The sequence below is a fragment of the Rutilus rutilus genome (assembly GCF_951802725.1).
Source record: "Rutilus rutilus genome assembly, chromosome: 23".
Taxonomy (NCBI): domain Eukaryota; kingdom Metazoa; phylum Chordata; class Actinopteri; order Cypriniformes; family Leuciscidae; genus Rutilus; species Rutilus rutilus.
This window is the reverse complement of record NC_140233.1, coordinates 4,845,916-4,869,738: the sequence shown is the minus strand read 5'-3', so window position 1 is coordinate 4,869,738 and position 23,823 is coordinate 4,845,916. Positions and strand designations below refer to the sequence as shown.

The 23,823-nt window shown below is 39.8% G+C and overlaps 1 protein-coding gene across 6 annotated transcripts in view; it reads right to left on the bottom strand.

Annotated features, from left to right (window-relative positions):
- The window catches only part of neo1b (neogenin 1b), a 135,387-nt gene extending 115,367 nt beyond the window's left edge, over positions 1-20,020 (bottom strand). For all 6 annotated transcript variants that reach the window (XM_084398006.1, XM_084398004.1, XM_084398008.1 and 3 more), the window contains exon 1: positions 19,530-20,020. In XM_084398006.1, the coding sequence (XP_084254132.1) occupies positions 19,530-19,605 (76 nt within the window). In that variant the 5' untranslated portion in view covers positions 19,606-20,020. The remainder of the gene's footprint in view (positions 1-19,529) is intronic.
- Positions 20,021-23,823: the final 3,803 nt, after the last annotated feature.

The window sequence follows — 23,823 nt, the reverse complement described above, 5'->3', positions numbered from 1 at the left end:
CGGGAAAGGGGTGGTGCCGGGTTTGGAGTTCATCGGTGCGATTAGATGATCCAAAAGAAACCACAAATCTAATAATGTACAGGCAGGGAGAGAAGAATGAGCAACAGAATGTGGATCGCAAGGATCCTATTTCACTGTTTGTGAGGTAAACGTTCACGACAAACTGTTAAACTCCAAGTGAACTCCAAACAGAACAAACCACAACACGAACATGAAATGTGCCGACAAAAACACCATTACAGAGGAATGTTTCCACTTTAATACGAGTTCATCTTTATGGACGGGTCTGCTGGTGTAATTTCAGATATCGCAAATAACGGTCATTTGTCCCTCAGTAAAAAAAAAAAAAAAACACAAAACAAATATTTTATATATAAAATAAGAAACAAACAATTATTACGTACTTAAATATTATATATATATATATATATATATATATATATATATATATATATATATATATATATATATATAAAATGTGCATATTTAAATATTATATTATTTATTTCAATATTATTTACATTAGATTTGTTTTTTATATACTTTATTTATTGCCATTTATAAAAATTATATACAGAAAATCCGCTATGTAACAAAAAACAGAGGAAACATTCTTAACCCAATCCCACTCTATACATTTTATTGATTTTAATAACTTAAATGTACTTAAAGTGTGCACCAAGCACTAAGAAAAATGACTTGTGTTGGACTCTCTTTTGTGTAAAAATTACAAAACTCTGTATTGGCATATATTCAATATTTAGTGATTTGGATCACATTGAAAAAAACAAACAAAAAACTTAAATCGGGACATGCCTATTATATATATACACACACACACACACACACACACACACACACACACACACACACACACACACACACACACACACACACACACACTTATAGTGGAAGTAAACCGGGCTACTGTTCCATAGAGTTTAAAGCAGAAATGAAGCTCATGAATTGCATTAATAATTTAGTAAAACCCCATTTATTATTAGAGCTGTAAAGTGGCCATTTAGCAGTGGTACTACTTTTCTAGGTGGCTGGTTATGCATTACCAAAATAATTCCTTTGGGTAAATAGTGCTTTATTAATCTTTACAGTATTCTTGCATGTCTGGTGTCAAAGCAACCAGCTTAGTGTTATCATGACTAGGGTTGCCCCTGACTAAAGATTTTACCAGCCAACTAGTATACTAATAAACTTTTTAAATATTTACGGGGGGTGGGGGGGGGGGGGTATTATATATAGCCTATTCCGCAGTCAAGCCCACACACATAAAGCTTGCCTCAAAGCACTAAGTTTCAGTTCATTTTTGTGATGCACTCCTGTTCATGAAGACTGAGACGGCAGAAAGCGAATACTATTTGTGTTCTTTATTTTACAATAGCACAACGTTTTGTTGTTATGTATTACTCTTCTCTGTATGACCATAAATAACAGCATATTTTAAGTTGTTTCCGCTGTTATCAGGAAAAAATGTAAGTGTTCGCGCCGGCGTCTCAATATCATGCAGTAAATGCGCTAGTACTTTAGCTTCCACACTCCGCACAAACACTATAAGCGCCTAATAATAGCGTTAAGTTAACGTTAGAGCGAGAGGCCATGTAAAAGTTCCTGCTACTTACATGTTTTAAATGATAAGCCATATGAGGTCGATGGATATTAGGTGAAGGTTTGGATTTGAATAAAATTTTGGTCGACTAAGCCTCTTCTTGTCGACTAATGTCTAGTCGTCTATTAAGGGGCAGCCCTACTCATGACAAAGTTGTATTCTATCAAATTACTCTTGTGGCTATTCTTCTAAAACACAATGCTAATTGCATTGGCCATGCACTTCCATTTTAAGTAACCACAATTTCCACCTCGATAAAAAGACAGATGAGTCATAATTATTTTCTGTGGCGATCAGCATAATGCCATAGATGCGGTCATTAACTCGCACTGAACCAGGAACATATCTCCTGAGCTATAAAAGAGCCATCTTTGAGCAATAACATTCAAATCATCACAGAGCCATCAGTGTGTGTGTGTGTGTGTGTGTGTGTGTGTGTGGGCTGAAAGACTCCTGCTGAGGAAGTGAACAGCTCTTAAAGCGGGATGTTTACTGAACACCTGCTCTGATGGTATGAGTGTGAGTGTGTGTGTGTGTGTGTGTGTGTGTGTGTGTGTGTGTGTGTGTGTGTGTGTGTGTGTGTGTGGTCCGCCATCATCAGCTGCACTATAAGTAGCTACTAGTGTGAAAAAGAAAAACATTTGGATTCCAACAACATGAGACTAACAAACAAGACAGACAGAGGACCCTCTCCGGAGACAATTCTGGAGAATACTGATAAAAGGCCAATACTTAAATAAAAAATTTAATAACTCTAGATTGTAATTTATGCATCTTAAAACAAAAATTGTATATATGTATATCCTTAATAAGAAAAAAAGGCACTTTGAAATGAAGGGAAAAAAAAAAAAAAATTTGTCCAATGTGCCAAATTTGAATGTATAGGGAAAGTAATGAGCAATATTTTTGAAACACAGCCTAAATTTCAGTCTGCTCCTCACACGAAGCTATCAAACAACTTCAGAAGACTTGGACGAGAGCACGAGTTGTGTATATACTACTTCTAAGATACTTTTTATGGTGCTTTTTAGTAATTCCCAGCTGAAGTCTCCAGTCTCTTTCCCTCTCAAGAGAGGCATGAGAATAGCACTGAAGTGACTGATGTTCACCAAGCCCTCTGGATTGTGTGTATGTCTGTGTACACATGAAGAAAACCCCCACATATGTAGTCTCTCGGCTCTCCGCCCCTCCTCCTCTCATTCCTTGGGTCTTTTAAAGTGAGGCCCATCACAGTCAAGCTGCCCTTTTCTCATTGATTTAGGAGCTCATGTTCAGCGGCATCAGGAGGGGAAGGGGGCGGTGGTGTAGGACGGGTTTACACCGAACATCTCAGCAGCAGAGAGAGCCTGACAGACAAAAGCCCTTTGGAGAGAGCAGCTCTCCAAAAACACAATACTAACACTTAATACTGGAGCTCAGCCTCACAATGAAGCGGCTTCACAAACTGGACACATTGAGATATAACATCACAATAGGAAAAAAATCATGTCTCAGGGGATGGGAAACAGAGGTCTGAACGAACCGTCGGCCGATAAAGACATGAGAGGTAGTGCATTACAGTGATTCTCACTACATGTAAAGGACGTTCTTATGCAACAAAGAAAAAAAAAAAGAAAGAAAAAAAACACGACAAAATGCAAAAACTGAACGGTTCAATAGCTAAAAAAAAAAACTATTGTCTAACAAAAAAAAAATGTTTTAAAGGGAGTTTGATTGACAGGCGATCTGACCAATCATAATCCGCCATCCGCTGAATCCGCCATTTTCGTCCGACAAAGCAGTCAGGAGAGTTAGTAGATTAACATTGGAGGATTTGAACTTGAAAAACGGTGCGTACTGACGTCTTTCCGCGGTTAAAACAACATTCCTTCTGATGTTCATGTTTATTTGATGCTATAAATAAGAGATGATCGGTTCACGAGCAGCTTTAACTGAGGCTCTACAGGATCTGTCAGACACATTAAAGAGCCACAAAACGCTATTTGTTAAAATTTCGTTAAAAAAAAAAAGACCACATTTGAAAGTTGAGACTTTGTTTCATATCAAAAGTAACCTGGTCTGTCCTGTTTCAGTGTGTTGTCAGTGTCCTCTCTGCTCAGCGATGTGTGTTTCACTGCGTGAGAACGGTGTGGCTTGTCGGACATAGCAACAGTAACTAAAGGGGGCGAGTCTTTCCGAACGGTCAATTGCAATGGCCAATACCTAGAAAGCAGGGCAGCTCAGACTTATCGGCATTTTCTGTGCTGATTTTGGGGAAAATATGCCGTAACGAATTAAAAAAGGCAAATGGAGCTTTAAGTTCTCTTACTGGTAGCTGAAAACAAACAAAATAGCTAAACAAACATGCAAGAGGTGTATGAAATATTTAAAGCTTTGTTAAAGACTATCATTCTAACTATCAAGTTCTTTGCAATTTGATTGCAATCAAATGTAAACTCTTATTTTGAAGATTTTAGAAGTATATTTCAATTGATTTGCCAAGTATGTTGATGCTTCTTGGGCAACGCTGACAATCTTGAAATGGCTTCATGTATGACGATTGTTCAGCATGGCTGACTTAGAAAAGCTATTAAAGAGAGAAAACACACTGCAAAGCAAAGCAATCACATGCACAGAAACACTCAGGTGAATGGCAGTCTGAGATAAGAAGAAAAGCAAAGTGTCTACAGGAACAATGCCAAAGTAAACACGCAGAAGACCACAGCCAACGGTTTAGCCTACATTTCGGGCCCCATTTACATGATATTTGGCGCTGCCGTGATGATCGAATCACTAATGGAAAGCCTTATACGGACTATCAGCATAAAAGTATAGAAAAAGCTTTAACATCCTTAAAAGAAAAAAGTGTGCTGGTCTCCCAATTCTGCAGTTATTCTTTAGAACAAAGGCTTTTAAAACAACATCAATTAACACTCGCGCCTCAAAGCGCTCAAATCCATAGGGAGTCGTCTGATAAAACAAAGTTAATAATACCCACACTTTCTCTCACCGTCCTGTGCCTGCGCTTCCTACCTGACCGCCATCATTAGCTGGAGAAGGTTAAACGGGTTCTACAAGCGCCGAGAGTCCCAGAGGAACACAAACTGGGTCAATGGTGGATATCTGTTCGATACAGGGTCTGCACTGCAGGGGTTTTTAATTGTACTGCAGTCTCACCGGTTTTGATCTGAACAGTCTTTGATTACTTCTTATTTTTCACTTTCAGGTACACAGTACATGTCCTTAATTAAAACACAGCTGAGGCATTAGGAAATAAATTACCGATTCCAAGCAGAACAAGGAAAACTGCGTGCTGTAAATTACACACACACACACACGCTTCAACATGCTTTCCTCTGCACTTCCACAACTACGAATTCACCTCGATCACTTACATTTACTTGCCAAAATAACGCATTAGTTTAGTGCAATAAAGCACTTTTTTTTTTTTTTTTTGTCATCTGCTGCTTTTAAAGCTGTTCAAGCTCTTTAAAGTTGGATGGAATTATCAATGTTTTTATTGTTCGTTCATCAGTGATTCTGAAAGCAATTCCAATAATATTGTTCAGACTCTGTGTTGTAGTTGAGATGTGAACGTCGCTATTCTCTTAAAACTAGAATGATTATTAAAATTGTATGGTTATAGTTAGTGATGTAGTACTCGAGTCCGGTCTCGAGACCGATTTCTGCTTTCTCGGACTCGTCTCGGACTTGTTCCTTCAAAGACTCTGTCTCGACCCTTCAAAGACTCGGTCTTGACTCGGACTCGGCATAGGCGTTCTCGTCCCCATCACTAGTCCACTAGAATACATGATACCACTAGAAAATTTTTATTTGCTCTGCATGTCCTAACTATGATTAAAAAAGTCAGGGTGGGCTTAACATGTTGATGACAGAGCAGCACTGTTGAAGCAGTTTAGAAAAATAGGCAGAAGATGATGCATGTGGTAGGGATTTTTTTAATGATAGTAAAAGCATAGTCCATATTAAGACGTTAAGACTGCTCCTCTAAACAATTCCCAATCTAGCTTAGTCTGTAGGCCTAACTGTTGATTATTAACTGGGGTGATATTAAATCATGAATATGAAAACTGACATGTTTTTATGGTCTTGGTCTCGACTCCTAAAGACTCGGTCTCGACTCGGACTTGCTTCCTCAAAGACTCGGTCTCGACTCAGACTTGCTTCCTCAAAGACTCGGTCTTTACTCGGACTCGACTGTATTTGAAAACCAAAACCTGTATTTGAACGGTCTCGACCCTTCAAAGACTTGGTCTCGACCCTTCAAAGACTCGGTCTTGACTTGGACTCGACTGTATTTGAAAACCAAAACCTGTATTTGAACGGTCTCGACCCTTCAAAGACTCGGTCTCAACCCTTCAAAGACTCGGTCTTGACTTGGACTCGACTGTATTTGAAAACCAAAACCTGTATTTGAACGGTCTCGACCCTTCAAAGACTCGGTCTCGACTCGGTCTTGACCCTTCAAAGACTCGGTCTCGACTCGGACTCGACCCTTCAAAGACTCGGTCTCAACCCTTCAAAGACTCGGTCTTGACTCGGACTCGACTGTATTTGAAAACCAAAACCTGTATTTGAACGGTCTCGACCCTTCAAAGACTCGGTCTCGACCCTTCAAAGACTCGGTCTCGACTCGGACTCGACCCTTCAAAGACTCGGTCTCAACCCTTCAAAGACTCGGTCTTGACTCGGACTCGACTGTATTTGAAAACCAAAACCTGTATTTGAACGGTCTCGACCCTTCAAAGACTCGGTCTCGACCCTTCAAAGACTCGGTCTCGACTCGGTCTTGACCCTTCAAAGACTCTGTCTCGACTCGGACTCGACCCTTCAAAGACTCGGTCTCAACCCTTCAAAGACTCGGTCTTGACTCGGACTCGACTGTATTTGAAAACCAAAACCTGTATTTGAACGGTCTCGACCCTTCAAAGACTTGGTCTCGACCCTTCAAAGACTCGGTCTCAACCCTTCAAAGACTCGGTCTTGACTCGGACTCGACTGTATTTGAAAACCAAAACCTGTATTTGAACGGTCTCGACCCTTCAAAGACTCGGTCTCGACTCGGTCTTGACCCTTCAAAGACTCGGTCTCGACTCGGACTCGACCCTTCAAAGACTCAGTCTCGACTCGGTCTTGACCCTTCAAAGACTCGGTCTCGACTCGGACTCGACCCTTCAAAGAGTCGGTCTCGACCCTTCAAAGACTCGGTCTTGACTCGGACTCGACTGTATTTGAAAACCAAAACCTGTATTTCAACGGTCTCGACCCTTCAAAGACTCGGTCTCGACTCGGTCTTGACCCTTCAAAGACTCGGTCTCGACTCGGACTCAACCCTTCAAAGACTCGGTCTTGACTCGGACTCGACTGTATTTGAAAACCAAAACCTGTATTTGAACGGTCTCGACCCTTCAAAGACTCGGTCTCGACTCGGTCTTGACCCTTCAAAGACTCGGTCTCGACCCTTCAAAGACTCGGTCTTGACTCGGACTCGGCATAGGCGGTCTCGTCCCCATCACTAGTTATAGTTATCATCCTTGATGTGAACATGTCTTAAAACGAAAAAGGTTCTGTTAAATCTGTCAGTTTCGACTGACTAAAATCTGCAGACTGGAGATCACGGCAACAATAGTGACATCAACTCTCCCTGACTGCAAAAAGTTCACACAGGATAACTTAAGTGTCTAAAAAATGTGGCATTCATGGTAAAAGAGGAAAAATGTTTTGATTGTTGAAGATATTGATTGTTTTTTAAATCACTAACAGTCCAAGTTTGGACCAGTTAAGTGCATATCATTGCACCACTATAGGTTTTGAAAGTCTGTTCATGCATGAATGGTTTGTGGTTTGTAAAATAAAAGGCGCACAAACATTGGTTCTGTCTCCATTTCTACTAGAAAAAAAATCAGGTACTGATGGACAGGGACCGAAGCGGCTCCCAGGTCTTATTACAAAGACTAACTGGATTCATTTTATTGGTGTAGGTCAAAGGAATGATCTTGTATCAAAAATAATCTCTAGGTGGAGCCCATGCTGGGTGGATCATGAAGCTTGGGAACTAGCCGACCATGGCTTTGTTTTCATCTCCATCTCTGTTTTTTTTACCTGTCTGCAACTGCCCCTTCCATTAGAGTCGAACTCTCCTCTTCCACTGCGTTCCTTTTATCTCTTCTCAGCAGGCGCTCAGAACGGCTTTAAAGAAATGTATGCTCAAACTCTCTGGATGAAAAAAAAAAAAAAAAAAAACATATCCTGGTCCTCAAAGCGAGCGGAATAAACTACTCAGGAACTGTTAATAAACTGACATCTCTGTTATCTATCACTGTCGTCAAGGCAAAATTGCACCGGGAAAGTAAATTGTTTTTTTCAGTGGATAAATCCATCATAACACAAAAAAGGACAACACTGAAAAAGAGAGAATGTAGCTCGAGGGTTTAAAAGGAAGGCTACATGAGTGTCTAAAGAAACCATGGCTTTGGTGAGACATTAATCAAAACATCTATGATTCAATAGTACAATTAAACTGTAAAGAATAAAGAGGATTTTGACATTTTTGAGACCCTGAGATGCTTTAAAAGGGATAAAAATCACCCATTAAGAGGAATTCCGTCATCATTTACTCACCCTCATGTTGTCCCAAACTGTATGGCTTTCTTCTGCAGTTCACAAAAGGAGAGGTTTTGAAGAATGTTGAAGTTTAAACAACATTGGGTCCAGTTGACTTTCATCATATGGACCAAAAAAAACGACTCAAAATATATTATTTCAGGTTCTCCAGTAGAAAAAGTGAAGTGGGTTTAAAACAACATGAGGGTGAATAAATTACAATTTTCATTTTTGGGTGAACTATTCCTTTAAGGCCGTTTCACATCACTTGCATCAGAGATTCAACGCACTTACCAACACAAACACATTTCAACCACAACATGAAAAACACGAAACCTGTTACAGGAGGACCATTTTCATGCATAATAATAGCATAGAATGTGTATATTCCAGTGATTATTCTCTGAATGTCATACCTTTATAGTGTAGTACAACTCATTGAATCTTGATGTGCAGTCTCCCATTTGTTTTTATTTCATGCAAATTTGCCCTTAATCATTGGCTGTGCTTTGAAAGTAGGGCTACACAATATATAGAAATTATGGAAATATCACAAATGTATATATCGCGATATGTATATCGCAACGGCTTGCAATAACTGGGGTCATGAACAAAAGACAAAGAGAAAATCACTCACTGATCTTGGCTGAATAACTTTTGTAGCTTTAATAAGAATCAGTATATGTTTAATTCATACAGTGAAGACTAAGCAGTGTTTTATTTTTACATTTGATTATTCAGTTTCTGTTGTTAAATAACCCTAATGTAGGATAACCTGAAACCCTGAACCCCACTGATGTTAAAATAACACTTCTTATGTTTCAGTAAAACACTGTTGTTCACTTTCAGAAGCTGTAGGGATGCTTTCTTGTCACAAAAAGAATGTGAAACACATGTAGGTTATATCGTTTTAAATATATTTTAAAGATAATTTAAGTTTATTTTACCCACTTTAAGCATCATCGTATCGCATATCGAACGTCGCATTATTTAGTTATAAGCATTTTTCCTCAATATTGTGCAGCCCTATTTGAAAGTTGGTTCAAAGTTATAGTCTCTCCATAGAGTTCAATGCAACTTGAGTTACGTGGAACAGCCTTTTCAGTGCATTTGAAAGGTAGAAATTGAGTAATTCCAATCTAGGGAAGGTATATGATTGCAGAATTGAATAACTGGAGGCCAAACAGAAAGCTTAGGTAAACACCCACCCACGACGGACGCTTCCTGGAAAGTCTGACTAAGACTTTCTTCCAGCAATACCGTTCCTAGAGTTGAGGGCACCAATGACATTTGCATTTCCAGGATCTCAAAGTCGCATCTGCAATGCCTAAACTCATGCAAGGATGCAATATTTTCGCTGCTTTTGACACCCACGTAATCTAACAAAAAGACTATGACTCACAGCTCCGAGCGGCTCTCCTCTGAGGATTCTGGGTGAGATAAGCTAGAAAGGAAGGTTAACCACTATAATGGAGCTGCAAAATCATCTGCATTTAAAAGCACAGCTTCCATTTCCCTGACGATGCGTTTATAAACGGGCCCTTGGCTTTTATCAATACAGCACGTCCTGAAACGACTCAGACGTATCATGGGACAAAAGCGAGCCTCAAAACCCCCCCCAACAACTAACAGAATTGGTCACGGCCAATCATTCTCTTCCTCGCTGAGGTTCTGGATAAACACTGTGGCCATCAATCATGGCATCGGATGCGGAAAAGGGGAAAATAAGGGGAAGCGAACACTTTCCACAGGTCACCGGGGAGCCGTACACGTCGTTAAATTACCCCCATCGCTTTTCAATTACATGCCGTAATTCACCGTCAGGGCCAATATGATGCCAGAGATCGTAGCAATGAACAGATGAAGAATACAGTAAACAGAGATTCAGAACTTTTGCTCAAATCTTATGTTACACGGGGGGCATCATTCACCAACAAGGTTACTCTGAGGCCTTCACAAGACAAAGGTTTACTGAGGAAAGCATTGCAGACCTTGTAAAAGTGTTGTTTGCTAACATGTATACAAAGTGTGCCAACAGACTTTCGCTGGAGGAGATGTAGTGGTATTTGCCCATTACAAACGTATTTAAATTCATTGTAAAGGCATTTTTATGTAAAGCATTGAATTGAAATTAATGCAACGATTTACGCATTTGAATATTGTATTTGCGTAAATTGTTCTTAAAAGCATTCTAGTGTAAAGCATATAGCATTGAGATTAATGCGACCAAGCAAATAGTTTTAAACACAAATTCATTCTACTGGAGTTTAATGAATGAGGCCCATTGAATGTAAGGTTGTTCTAGCTCTTGCAGACTTGTTTCACATCAAATTTATTAGACTGTGTCTATGTTATTCTCATCTCAGGTCTTTTAAGCCAAAATACAAACTCTTTCAACTCATTCATGCGCACACACACACACGGCCATATTTACACAGGCAGTTCAGACAGATGATCAGCTCTTCCTATTGGCTTCCTGCATGACACACAATAGCTTCCCCATAGGAACACTCATCAGTGTAACAAACCGTGGCCCTCAGAAAACACAAAGAGAACCATAACTCCAGAACTAATTTGACTGGCTCTTTACATATGAGGAATACTGCTCACCTGTACAAAGGGTGTTAAATTAAGTTCAAATCACTCTACACAGAATGACTTTCCTTTTCCAAATGGGATGCGTGAGGATATTTGTTACTGTCAATGTCAAAATGTAGTCATTATTTTGGGCTCCTGTTGTTGGTAATTCAGCCTAAAAACTTGCCAGTAGTTAAAGGGGTGGTTGATTATGATTTCACTTTTCTAATTTTAGTTAGTGTGTAATGTTGCTGTTTGAGCATAAACAACATCTGCAAAGTTACAACGCTCAAAGTTCAAAGCAAAGGGAAATCGTTTTTTAAGGACTACAACAAACGGCTGGTTGAGACTACACCACATTCCTCCCGGGTTACTGACATCACCAACCCTAAAATGTACATAAACCCCGCCCCCGGGAACACGATTTATAGATTATCATGACAGAATATGCTTATCAGTGACTGGAAGATTACACATAAGCTACATAAATTAATCAACTAACCATTCAGAAATGTCCTGTTGCTTCTACATATTGTCACTTCTTGAGTCTCTCCATCATTGTCTGACTCCGGTTTTAACATAAAAGGCTAAAAGTTTTGGAAATTTTCAGTGCATGTGTGTGTGAGGTAAAAGGACTCAAGCTCTTGTAGCTCCGCCCCCTGCGCCGGGAGCAGCAGCTCATTTGCATTTAAAGGGACAGACACAAAAACAGTTCATTTTTGCTCACCCTCAAAAAGTGACAACTTTAACATGCTATATACAAATATCTGTGGGGTATTTTGAGCTAAAACTACACATACACACTCTGGGCACATCAAAGACTTATTTTACATCTTGTGAAAAGGGCATTATACCACCCCTTTAAAGCAATAATTTAAAGCTGGTTAACATCGATGTTATGGCTTTAATATGTTAAAGAATGACAAATGTGGAAAAGTTACCGCTGGGATACGTGGAGAAACTTTGGAGTAGGACTGCATGATCAATCATATTTTAATCGTGATCACGATTTCTGCTTCTCCCAATTAAGCATAATCGTCGGCGATATTAGCCCACTGGTTATTAATCCTGAAAAAGGTTTTGTTTTTTTCACTTGACATTTCCGTTCTCCTGCACTGGAAACAAGTCTCCATGAGAGATACAAATCAAGTCTACATTTCTCTTAAAATATGACGAGAATGTGGTTTAAAAGACCCTTTAATGTGCTTCATTACATTTTGTTTAATATATTAATAGCCACAAGATGATCAAGGGCATATCTAATGTCTTAGCAAAAGGATATGTGGAGGCTACTTCTCTAAGATTTAATTAGACTGGGACAAACCACCCACTAGCTAATGCTAGTCACCTGCTCTGCCCTGAGGGAGCGCTTGAACCAACGACCCTGGTGTGTTTAGAGCACCATTTGTGCCCCTTAAAAAAGATGCGCACACACAATGTATCCTGCCTCTATCCAGCTCCATTCAGAAGTGTGTGTAAGTGTGTGTGTGATAGAAAGCGAATAGCAGGAATCGTGGTTAATTATCACCCGCCTGCTGTCACAACCATCAGTCTCAGTGACACTACTACTGGCAACAGCACACTTGCAGGCTTATTAAAGCACATGTGCGTCTGTGTGTGTAATTGATGTATGCACAGCAAGGACGGAGCACCAAGAACCCAGTGTATAAACCACCAATGATTAAATCACGTCCTGGCCTTCATATACGCAACAGACAGTACACGCTAACGGCAGGGGGGGGGGGGGGGGGGAAAGGCACACAATTTATGTATTTCATCCCGGGTAAGGGTTAATCAGTGTCCCCTGGGAGGAGTTCACTGAGTCGGTGCATGTTTGATGGATGTGTCCTGCCATAATAACTCTATGTATATACTCCTGACATGCCTTCAATCATGTCTAATTAGCAAAAACAGCAATTTCTTTCGGATGCAAGGCTACATACAGCTTCTGAGATAGACCCTGCGAAATATTTGCGATCTGCCGCTACTTGAGGATGAAATTAATTGGCTTCCTGACAACATGAGGAAAACAACACTATCATTAAATTAATTAATTTCCATCAGCAGGCACTTGGCCAGAGAATTTGGCCTGTCATTCATAAAACACTAGCATGATTATTTACTCAATATTTCAGGTAATTTGATCATTCTTTCAGCAGTTGGATCAAAATTATGTTAGTCGTGGAAAGTTCACGCTCTTATTTTCACTTACCTCGTTTGGGTTCACAGCAGGAACTGCACGTTTCAAAGAATACTACATCAAAAAGCATTTTGCATATCAGAAGGATGGTGACAATTAGTCGCTGCCTATTCGTAAACTGCATGCAAATTTTGACTTGCAACAGGAAAACGTAACACTAGGTCTAATGCTAAAGAACAAGAACACAACGTTTTTCCCCAAAAATGGGCCATAATGTTCAAAAAAAGAACAAACAAACAAACAAGAGCCTCAGGCAAACAACCTTCATGGAGTTACTAACTTTTTAATAATTCCACAGAAATTTGTAACCTTCTTGTGTTTCAAACACATCTCTGCTATCGGCTACACATCACCAACATCAGCTCTTCAAGGGTCAAGCGAAGCCCGTCTCTTCCATAAAGCTAATGAGGAGGAAAGGCCGGTTTATCATTCGCCAGTCATTTCTGAGCCTGGATGCCCTTTATAGCCTTTCGGTAATGTGGAGTACAAAGGGACATTAACGTAAGCTTGGCTACCCTTTTTAAATTTATCATTTGTAAGATGTAAGACAACAACAGAGATTGGTTTAGATAGGGATTGTGGCTTGGCTCAAGGTATGAAAGAAACAATCAAAGCACAATGGCTACGAGCTACACAGAATGTCATTAGCTTGCTCTCAGATACTTCAGTCAATGGATGTATCACAATAAGGTGTATTTTCAAGAATAGTTGAGGTTTGCAAAGATAAAAATGAACATTTTAGAGCAGTAAAAATGATCAATAACTAATCTAACGACCTGTGTTTTTGAGTTAGAGTGAGGCCATCCATTAAATTAGGCCTAAGTGTTCAGACCTATAAATGGCTAACTACATTTCAGCAGGTTTCTGCAGAAGAATGGCAGTAATTTGCCTTCCCTACAGAGACTAAGTGAGCCGATATCAGCGGGAGGCATCTAGCATGTGGCCTGGAGAACTGGAAAACTCTCTCCATGGTTACATACACACAAACCTACCAATCAGAGATCAATTACCATGTCAGGCCATCGCATTTACTTTCCAAAGGCCAGCTCAAAAGACATGACTCGATCCAGAAATCAGTGCTAAGTCAGCGAAATAAACAAGTTTCTTAAAAGATGGAGCCATTTCAATCTTCTGAACAACTGACACGAAAGTTCGGACATCATTTACTCACCATCATGTCTTTGCAAACCTGTCTGACTTAAGATAAGATAAGAAATGTCTGTGTGTTTTGATACGATGAAAGCGAAAGGAATCCTATCAATTTTTTGGACGCCATTGATTCTTCAAAACATCTACTTTTTCAGTTTGTGGAACGACATGAGTGTGTGAGTAAATAATGACATTTTCAGTCTCTTAAAGTGGACTTTCATTTACAGGAGGATCAAAGTGTGCATTCATAGCTGAGACATTAGCAGGTGGAGAACAAATCAGGTGGTGTACGGAGCCCGAACGGTACAACATGATCAAATTAAACCAATTAATCACCGTTTTAGAGACAGCTAAGGTTCTCTTCCATTATTCATAGCCTCCTGCTAAACCCAATGGGAAAACCACAGCACTTATGGAAGGGGGTGAACAGGAGTGATTGCTATTCGACACAGAACATATGCCGAGTTTGTAAGGACAAATGATCAAATAATCAGGATGACGGGGAAAAAAGGAGGAGCAATGGATGCTGATTATGGATGCTTACCAGAGAAAGCTTTGATGGACACAAATCCATAATATCAACTTAAAAGAGCAAGAACAGATTGAAATCAAGCATATGTCAAATTGTACAACTAGAGCTGGTTTTGTTATGTCTTGTTCAGGTTCTCACAGACAGCTGTTAAGACCTTCAATCCATACAAAAGCCATGTATCTAGACCCTCACAGCAAGGGTCAAACACTGGGATCCTCTCAGCAAGGTCTCTCCTGACCTCATTAAAATGATTCCTTCGCCACAACCGCCTTCAATCTAGACATTCTTTACAAGCAGGATCCCCCCCAAAAAAACCAGGAGAGGTGTTGGAAAAGCAATAACAACCAGCAAGAGTTCTCTATTCACCGAGACCACAGAAGGAGAAATCAAGGGTGACCCTTGTCTTTCAGGGCTTTGACCTCTCCCAGTAAGAGGCTGAGAGTGAGGGTCCGCCTAGTGAAAAGCTATATTGAGAAGGACAAATACGTCTTCCAACTGCAAACAGCAACACTCCTGCTGGAATTTTCCATCCTTTCCACACTCATGGATGTCAGTGGCTCCACAAAAACCAAACCGCAGAGTTTCAACATGTGTTCCAGGCTAAAATGTATTTGCAAACTTAACTTTTCAGCTCTAGAACAAACTAGATTTTTCTGCAAGAGATTAAATTTTAAGCTTGCAATGAAGCAAGAGTGTTCAGTCGGCTTTGAATCAGAATGGACAGTTTTAAAGACGTGACCAATCACAACTTGTTTGCCTAATACATTTAAGAATGAAGACGAATATAACAATGACGATGCCATCGCTTTCACTTAAATCATTCGAAAAAGTATTTTAAGTTAATAAATAGCCCATCTAAAACATATTATCTAGAAAGATACCAGGATACAAAATTCAGAAATTAAGAATTGGCTCATTTTTAATTCATGAACTGGAATTTTAATTGATTTGGATTAGGAAGTTGAACTGGAATGGCTGGAAATGGCAGGTAATGCATTCTGGGAAAGGAAGTGTTCCTCCACTATAATCCACAAAAGTTAGTTTACAAAATATGATGAAATATATAAAAATAATTTCAATATGTGGCACTTCAAATATACCTATCTGTCCATAAGGCCTTCAAACTTCAAGGTGTTTTAGTACATAAAATAGTTACATGAATTAATTTTCTTTACTTCTACTTCCTTACATTCAAATACAAATTGCAGTTCTGCATCCTGTTTGCAACCTCAATTCATAAATTAAATAGGAATTTATTCTCAATATATTCTCAAAAGATACTGAACGCTGCACGGCCCTGGTCTGTATGATGTACAATAAGCAGTTTAAGTTGTTTTAAATGCAAAAATCTGTGGAAAAGACAAAGAACGTTTATAGCACACGCAAGACATGCATGATATAGAAAACTATTTGAACAGACTGTACCGTCAAGTGGTTCAAGCTGTTTTAATGTCAGAAATATGTGGAATTTCAACGACCGCCTTGCAAAACTTTATTTTTCTGTCAAGCTGGTACTTTAACTCTCAAATGACTCCGATCAAACAAAAGGCTCCCCAGTAAAATGAAACAACAAATGACCTGTCTTTCCATCCACAAAACGACCCACTTCACAACTACGTCTACAATAACACACCATATCAGTCAGCCATAGGCGATCTAGAAGGTGAAATCTCTACAAATTGATAAGCAGCTGCGGGGAGAACCAAACACTCCGTTGCCCACTGCCAGTCACACTTACACAAGAGCACACAGATAAGACACACGATGAATGTGTTTGTCTCCCATTCTCAGCCAGCTGCAGGCGGCAAGAAAATGGCTACGCGCCTCACGGTCGCAAAGAGCCAGACCACGAGAGTATGAGAGTGAGTGAGTGCAGAGATTCACAAATTTACCCTCCAGCCTTGTGAATGAGATTGCCGTTGATATCCCACCAGCAGAGGCAACGGGAGGGGTCAACTGGATGCGTTAAAATGTCATTCAATCATTCAGCCTGACATTGATGAGTATTAAGCTTGCTTTCCAGACCATACCCCCTCCACCTTCCCCCCCAACCACACAGACACAGCTAATGAGATGGAGATAGCTACAGATGTCTCCATTTGTGCGTTTACCTGCTGTGCCAAAAGAAATTACGCGAAGACTGCATGACAATTGTGACCCATTCTCAAAGTGGCATTAGAGAAGGCAAACTGGTTTTCATCTGATAAACCTTTTAGCACTTCTATGATGCATCAGTAGTCCCGCTGAACAATAATTGCATCCCTTAAAACTCATCTTTAATCACCAAAATGACATATTTAAAGCGTTTTTTCCTTGAAAAAAATTCTTCACGCCTTAAAATATTTTGAATGTAACTCGACACCCTTGCCTCATTTAGTATACGCGGTTCTATGAATATGCAAATGAGCCCCGCCTCCACTCACTCACTCAGCTGAGAGATCCACTCGTTGACGATCACACGTTGATCTGATTGGTTACAAGGTAGTTTGTGACGTCAGAAACACCAGCGATTTCAAAGCGTGTTTTTGAGACTGTCTTTGGTTCACTGCAGTTTTAAGGAGAAAATACTCAGCAATGGTGTCGACTTATGAATTTGCACATGGTTTGTCTTAAAGCATATTTAAAAAGCCACATAGACATATAGGGTGAATTCAGGTTGATTTTTTCAATGTCATCTCAATGGCAAAAAGTGTCCCAATCACCTTAATTTCACCCTTAATTTCAGGGGGGGCTTTGAGCAATAAAACGCAAAAAAATTAAAAAGTCTTTGAGAGAATCACCACCACTTACTGACAAAGTTTATGTGCACAGATTTTCCTCCATCTGAATCCATTTCAATCTTATTGCAAATTTTACATGTATCGTTGAAATGTGCCCTAAAGAAACGGATGAAAACTCAAATGTGCATAACATGTATTACAAACATACTTTGGAGGCAAAAAGCATAATTTAGTCTCTTCATAATCATAATGGCAAGAAGTTTTGTCCTGTCAGCAGGCTGTGAATCAGCTCAATGTTTTTGTATCCGTTTGTGAAAGTAGTTGTATAGCCTAGCTAACAAACTTTCCGTGAACGTGAAGAGTAGCATTGTAATCGTAGTTAGATTCAAAGGTTTGCATGCCAATTATTTAAATCCACCACCAAATTATTATTATCATTCTAATTGAGCTATCAATAAGATTATTAACAGCATGTATCTACTGAAAGACAGAAGTGTGGACAAAACAAGCTCATAAGTGACGCTTCCGCTAAACTGTTGCATGTCAAATCCAAACTAAAACAAAACCGTATCTTGAAAGGTTGATTCTGTTTTACAAAATTTCACAAGGACTTTCCATCAAACCAACTAGCCTACTTTGCATTTCCCTATAAAGGATTTCGTGAAAAGCCAGTGAAGTAGACTATTTTTTTAGAGCGGACTTCTGGCGTAAGACACTGTATTGAGTTCAATTTTTAAAAACATTTCTCATTTATGTTCCACTTCATCTAGCAATTTCTGAATTTAAGAATGTGTCCTGTATTAAAGGCAGCTTTTTTTTAATCCATATTGAAATAAACTAGCTTTGTACCACAAGTGCAGAGCCTAATTCAGTTTGGCAAGGGGCTTTTTTCCACTAAAGCACCAACAAGAAATCTACGAAACTCTATAAAACATTGTGAATTTACAAGCAGACTATCTTTGAGAGAGAGGACTTGTGGCTTGGCTTTAAAATCTGCACGTCTGAAACCTCAGGGAAATGTGTTTCAAATAAACAAAAACTTATTTTCAGAGGGAAGCCATGATTAGTAACTCGAAACTGGCCACATGTACAAAGCACCAATTCAAGCCATATCTAGAATCCTTTAAAACACAGAAAAGACAAGACTAAACATACGCCATTCAGCTTAAAAAATGAAAAGCGATTCTCCGAGAACTCTGCAACCATGATAAGACCAATAAATGCATCTGATCTGTATTTAAAGGGGGGGGGGGGGGGGGGGGGGGATACTCCTTTCATCATATGGAGCCATCTACATAAAATGATGGAGATTTAAGTCAAAGAAAAAAGAAAAAAAAAAGAGCAAATATTTCTCCTGTTAAAACATTTGGTGTCATTTTACAAATTCACCTCACAGCAATCTCAGTGGCAGCAGCTGAGGGAACTGATCTTCATTTGAGTCAGCCAGAAAATTCCCTTTCATCATTCCCAACAGTAAAGGTTCCCAAATGTCTGACCCTGTCATTACCATCAACAATCAATCAATAACCTTTAGGCTCTCAACCACAGCTCTTTTAGGCGAGGTCAAGAGCAACCTCCTGCATTGTTCTGGAGTGGATGGATGGATGGGTGGGAGGATGGATAGATGGATGGATGAGTAGATGGATGGATAGATAGATGGCTGGATGGATGAACGGCTGGATGCTTTCTACAAGTGCTCTTCTTTCCAATGCCTACTTACCAACAGCCTCCACATCTGTAATGGCTTATGGTATGGATAATTGACTTAAGCCTGGCAAAATCCTCTATTGCTAATTTGACGTTAAGTTCACAATACACATTACATTCAAAGCAACCTGTGGTGATTTACTTAGTCACGGTCCCTAAATAGCAAGTTCATGTATGACCCCTTGCAGAATTTAAACCTTCAAGCGTTTAACAACTCATATCTATAATTCTTAAACACAAATAAATATATAACCAGAGTAACCAGGCTGTGTATGACAAACATCAGAGTAAACGAGATGGTAGTAGAAATGGTTAGTGAAGGAACAGACTGTCAAACGTTGAACGGTATCATTAGCGGGGATTTGTCGATGCCGCGCGGCGCACGTAACGTTAATAACGGACGAGAGACACGGAACTTACCTTTATCCGCACCGCCGAACCGGAGAACGATGAGACTTGTGAAAAACACGAGCAGCCGTGCCCCCCGCACCGCCATCACTTTCTGAGGTAAAAAAATACACAAAATAATCTCGGAGAAATGCACAAGTTATCCACTGTGCTTTCTGAGGTAAAGTTTTACCGACTAGAACGGACAAGGTGCTTTATACAAAAACGCTGAGCATCGTCCGCAAACCGGCAAGATCTCGCGCTCCGCCGGTGGCCAAAAAATAAACATTTAATTCTCCTGCAAAAGTCAAAGGCGATACGCCGAAGGGTCCGGATGTTTTCTTGAACTTAAAAAGCCGAGGAGGGCTTTTAAAGGAGGCATTAAGTCAATCCACAGCCAACCCTCAAAGGCAGCGGCTGCAAATCGGTTCCGAAGCGTTTGAAAGACCGACCGGCGTATTTCTCAACGCGCGTTCAACAGATTTAACGGAACCGCAGTGGAGTATCCAGCATAAGCACACGGCGTGCGGTGCTGGAGACTGGGGTTTGTAGTGGGTATTGGTCCGTGAAAAAGAAGGCGTGGATTCTCACAGGATTCTGGATTTTTTTTTGGCCCGGGAAAGTCAAAAATCACGGTGTGTTAGTGCGTAATGCGCATGCGCACATCTGGATCCCAGTGTGTTCATGAATACTAACATAGGATTCACGCTAGTTGTTTAAAATAAAACTGCATTTTAGTAGCTTAAATAGCAAATATATATCTTTCTTTGAGCCATGGGTACATTTTATAATTTGTATTTTTATATTGGTAAAATTTTATAATGATAGTTTTTAGTTTGTGAATAAAATAAGGTATCCCTGCTGGAAAAAACAGCTAAAATCAGGCTAAGTTGGTTGGCTGGTTTTAGCTGGTCTCCCAGGCTGGTTTTAGAGTGGTTTTGGACACTTTTTTTTTAGCTGACCAGGTTGGTCTTAGCTGGTCAAGCTGGGAGACCAGCTAAAACCAGCTAGGAAGACCAGCTAAAACCAGCCTAGGTGTTTTTTGTTTGTTTGTTTTTTCAGCAGGGATGTGAATAACATTAGATGAAGAGGCATTACCATTTTTTAAATCATACTTCAAGCACAACCTCTGAAAGTCACTAAATACTACAGTAAATACACTAAATAAGTTGCTTAATACATTACTGCCATAGGGATGCAGTTGATAAATCAGACGACTATTGTTGCCTTATTTGAATCCTTAACCCTGAAATGTTTGTGTTCAAATTGAGATGCAGAACAAAACGAGAACGTGTCTTGAAGTATTTACCACACATATACCTGATTTTACTTTTAAATCAAAAAACACTATTCAAACCCAAAAACTGCAGGAACCGAGGGTGAATTAGGTAACAAATCGACGTCATGACCAATTGATCAATTAAAAGTAAAACAAAGTGCTTGGCAAGAGAATGTTCAATACGATTAGCTACTTCTATTGCCATCCACTGGCTACCATGCAGAATAGCACCCGAGGGCAAGATAATGACCAGTTTTTGACTGGCAGCAATAAAACATAGTGTGCAGTAATGTCTCCAGATGTGAACTTACAGCGACACACATTTCAGATTCAAGACATCAGGCCTCCTTCATATCTGAAAGATTGCTAAATGGACTTCACCATAAACTTTCTATACTCATGTATGATGGTTGAAATGTGCCGGTGTTCAATACGAAACTAAGTCCTTGGTCCACTGCAGAGACGTCACGTAATATCACATGTGCCCTTGGGTCTTGAAATTCAGCATTTAATCCAAGGACACAGTGCACTTGCTTGTCTTCCCTGTGGGTGAACGGCTCATAAAGAATGTGTATCTTCACTAACAACAAAGGGATACCTGTGTATGAGTCACACACACTGAATATGCTTGAAGTGCAAAAAACATGTCAGACGTAATGAAGATAAAGTTTCTTTGGAATTTCAAAAGGAACAACGAACTGACCAATGCTGAGCTGGCCGTGTGTCATTTATCAAACTTCTTTGTGTTTTTGAAGAGGAAACAGAAGCTGTTCTTTCTCATCTTTTGCAGGGCGGTGTGTGGTGCACATCTCCAACGAACCCTGACCATGGCAATTATTCGGTGCTCTCTGGAAGAACAAGTGCTCACTTCACTGGGAATGAAGCCAGAATACGGGAGGGTGTTTTTTTGTTATTAGAATTCATTTAGCAATTTTGAATAATGACAGTAAAAAGACTGTTGCTGCCTGAAAGTGACCTGAGGGGCATGATAAACATGTGGAAACGCTTTTACAATGTTGAAGGGTTTATTTGGGCAAAATTATGCATTGAAAATTTGGCTTCCTTCAATTAATGTGAATTGTAATGGATTTAATTGATGCTGTGAATTGGAATGACAGCAAGAGGAATTTCTCGCACTGCAATTTATAACTAAAATACAAAATTAAAGTTAATAAATTACACACACACACACACACACAGAGAGAGAGAGAGAGAAGGAAGGACAGAGTGTGCAAACACAGTTAAGGTCAAGAAACTTGACATTGTATGTGCAGACATTGTATATATAAGTATATTATCTTTTAAAACCCTTAAAATGACACTGAACAGCATTCAATTTGCAGACTAGGAAGAGGAAACAGCTTGCCACTGCAGTGTATAAATGGCTCCAAAAATCTGACAGATGGAGAACTGACATTGAGAATGAGTTTATTTGCTGTCAGAGCTTGAAAGCAGGATGAGATGTCATTGAACGACAGACTCTATACAGGATGATGTTCACATTAAGTGAACCAATGAAAGATGAAGGCAATGGAAAACTGGATGGAATACTAATGTATTGCTGCTAACTACATAGTACTTCTTAGGGCCCTATCTTACACCCGGTGCAATGCAAGTGTTTTTGCTAGTTTCAGCCCGACGCAGTTATCATTTTCACGTCCTGCGCCACGTTTAAATAGCAAATGCATTTGCGCCCATATGTGGTGTGTTCTGGCGCATTGTTGGCGCGTTGCTATTTTGAGGCAACAGAAATTGACTGAACCATTGACCAACTGAACCCTGGTCTAAAGTCAATGGTGCAATATTTTTTTTTGTTATTAGTGTGTTAGTAATGTGCACCTATAGGCGGGTCCACAACGCGCATACACTCTGCTTATAACACACACAGGGACGCACAGCAGCACACAAACATGCCAAATATTAAAAATGAAAGGATCACAGTATAAAAGATTATTATTGTGTACATAAAGACATGGTGAATCCGGCTTGTCCCGTAGATGTTCTGCTTGTGCACTTTTACCTCGCGCACGAGCAGATCCGCTTCCACTCTGGAGACACGTTCGGTCTTTCCACTATCAAATTCTGTCATGTAAATAGCGAATCCGCCATGACGCGAGCGCAACTGGCATTTAAAAGGAATGGGAGATGAGACTCTGATTGGTTTAACGCACGTAAATCCCAAAACACACCCATTACTCATTAAGAGAATAGAGACAACCCTTTTAGACCATGCGCCGGGAGCGCTGACCATTTTTCCCATCGTTAAACTAGCAAAAGTGGATTCGGACACGCCCTCAGTGAACTTGCGCCCTGCGCTTTAGACCATGCGCTTAGATCGTTAAAATAGGGCCTTTAATGTTATAAGCAGTGTGCAATGGTAAATGTTATTATTCTTGTATTATTTTATAATTTTTTTGTGTGAAAATGTCTTAACTTTTCACAGGTGATTAAATAAAGTTTGTAGTTTGAAGTCGAGTACATTGCATTGTGGGATACAGAATTCCATGCATGTTTTGCATATGCATATTGCATACTTTGCACTGAATGAAACTGTAAAACTATGAGAATGCAATTAAAAAACCCACGTTTAGGTCTCCTGCTCTCTCTCTCTCTCTCTCTCAACTCTGACAGGAATAAATCCCACTCTGGCCAAACTCCCAGGATTATCGGGGATTACTTTACGGTAAGAAAACATCACCAGATTTAATGTGATCAGGGCAAGACAGGAAAAACCTATTACTTGGAGACAGATCATGCTGTTTGAGTCAAGATCTCTCACACAGAATGTGTTCAGTTCAAAGCACCGATCCAAAAATTCATTGTTTTTGTGTGTTTTCTCACTAAGCATTTCTATATTCAACACTCAGCTTCAATCAGTCAGAATGAATGTGTAATGAGAGGTACAGGAAGGGGGGCGTCTGTCTTTTCTGTATTAAGTTAGTAACTAAATTAAATAATGTGAAGGAGCTGATTAAATTTGCAATGTCTGCTGTCTCCTGTCGTTAATTATACAGAGTGTGAATTTGGCACGGTGCAGTCAGCGCTGAT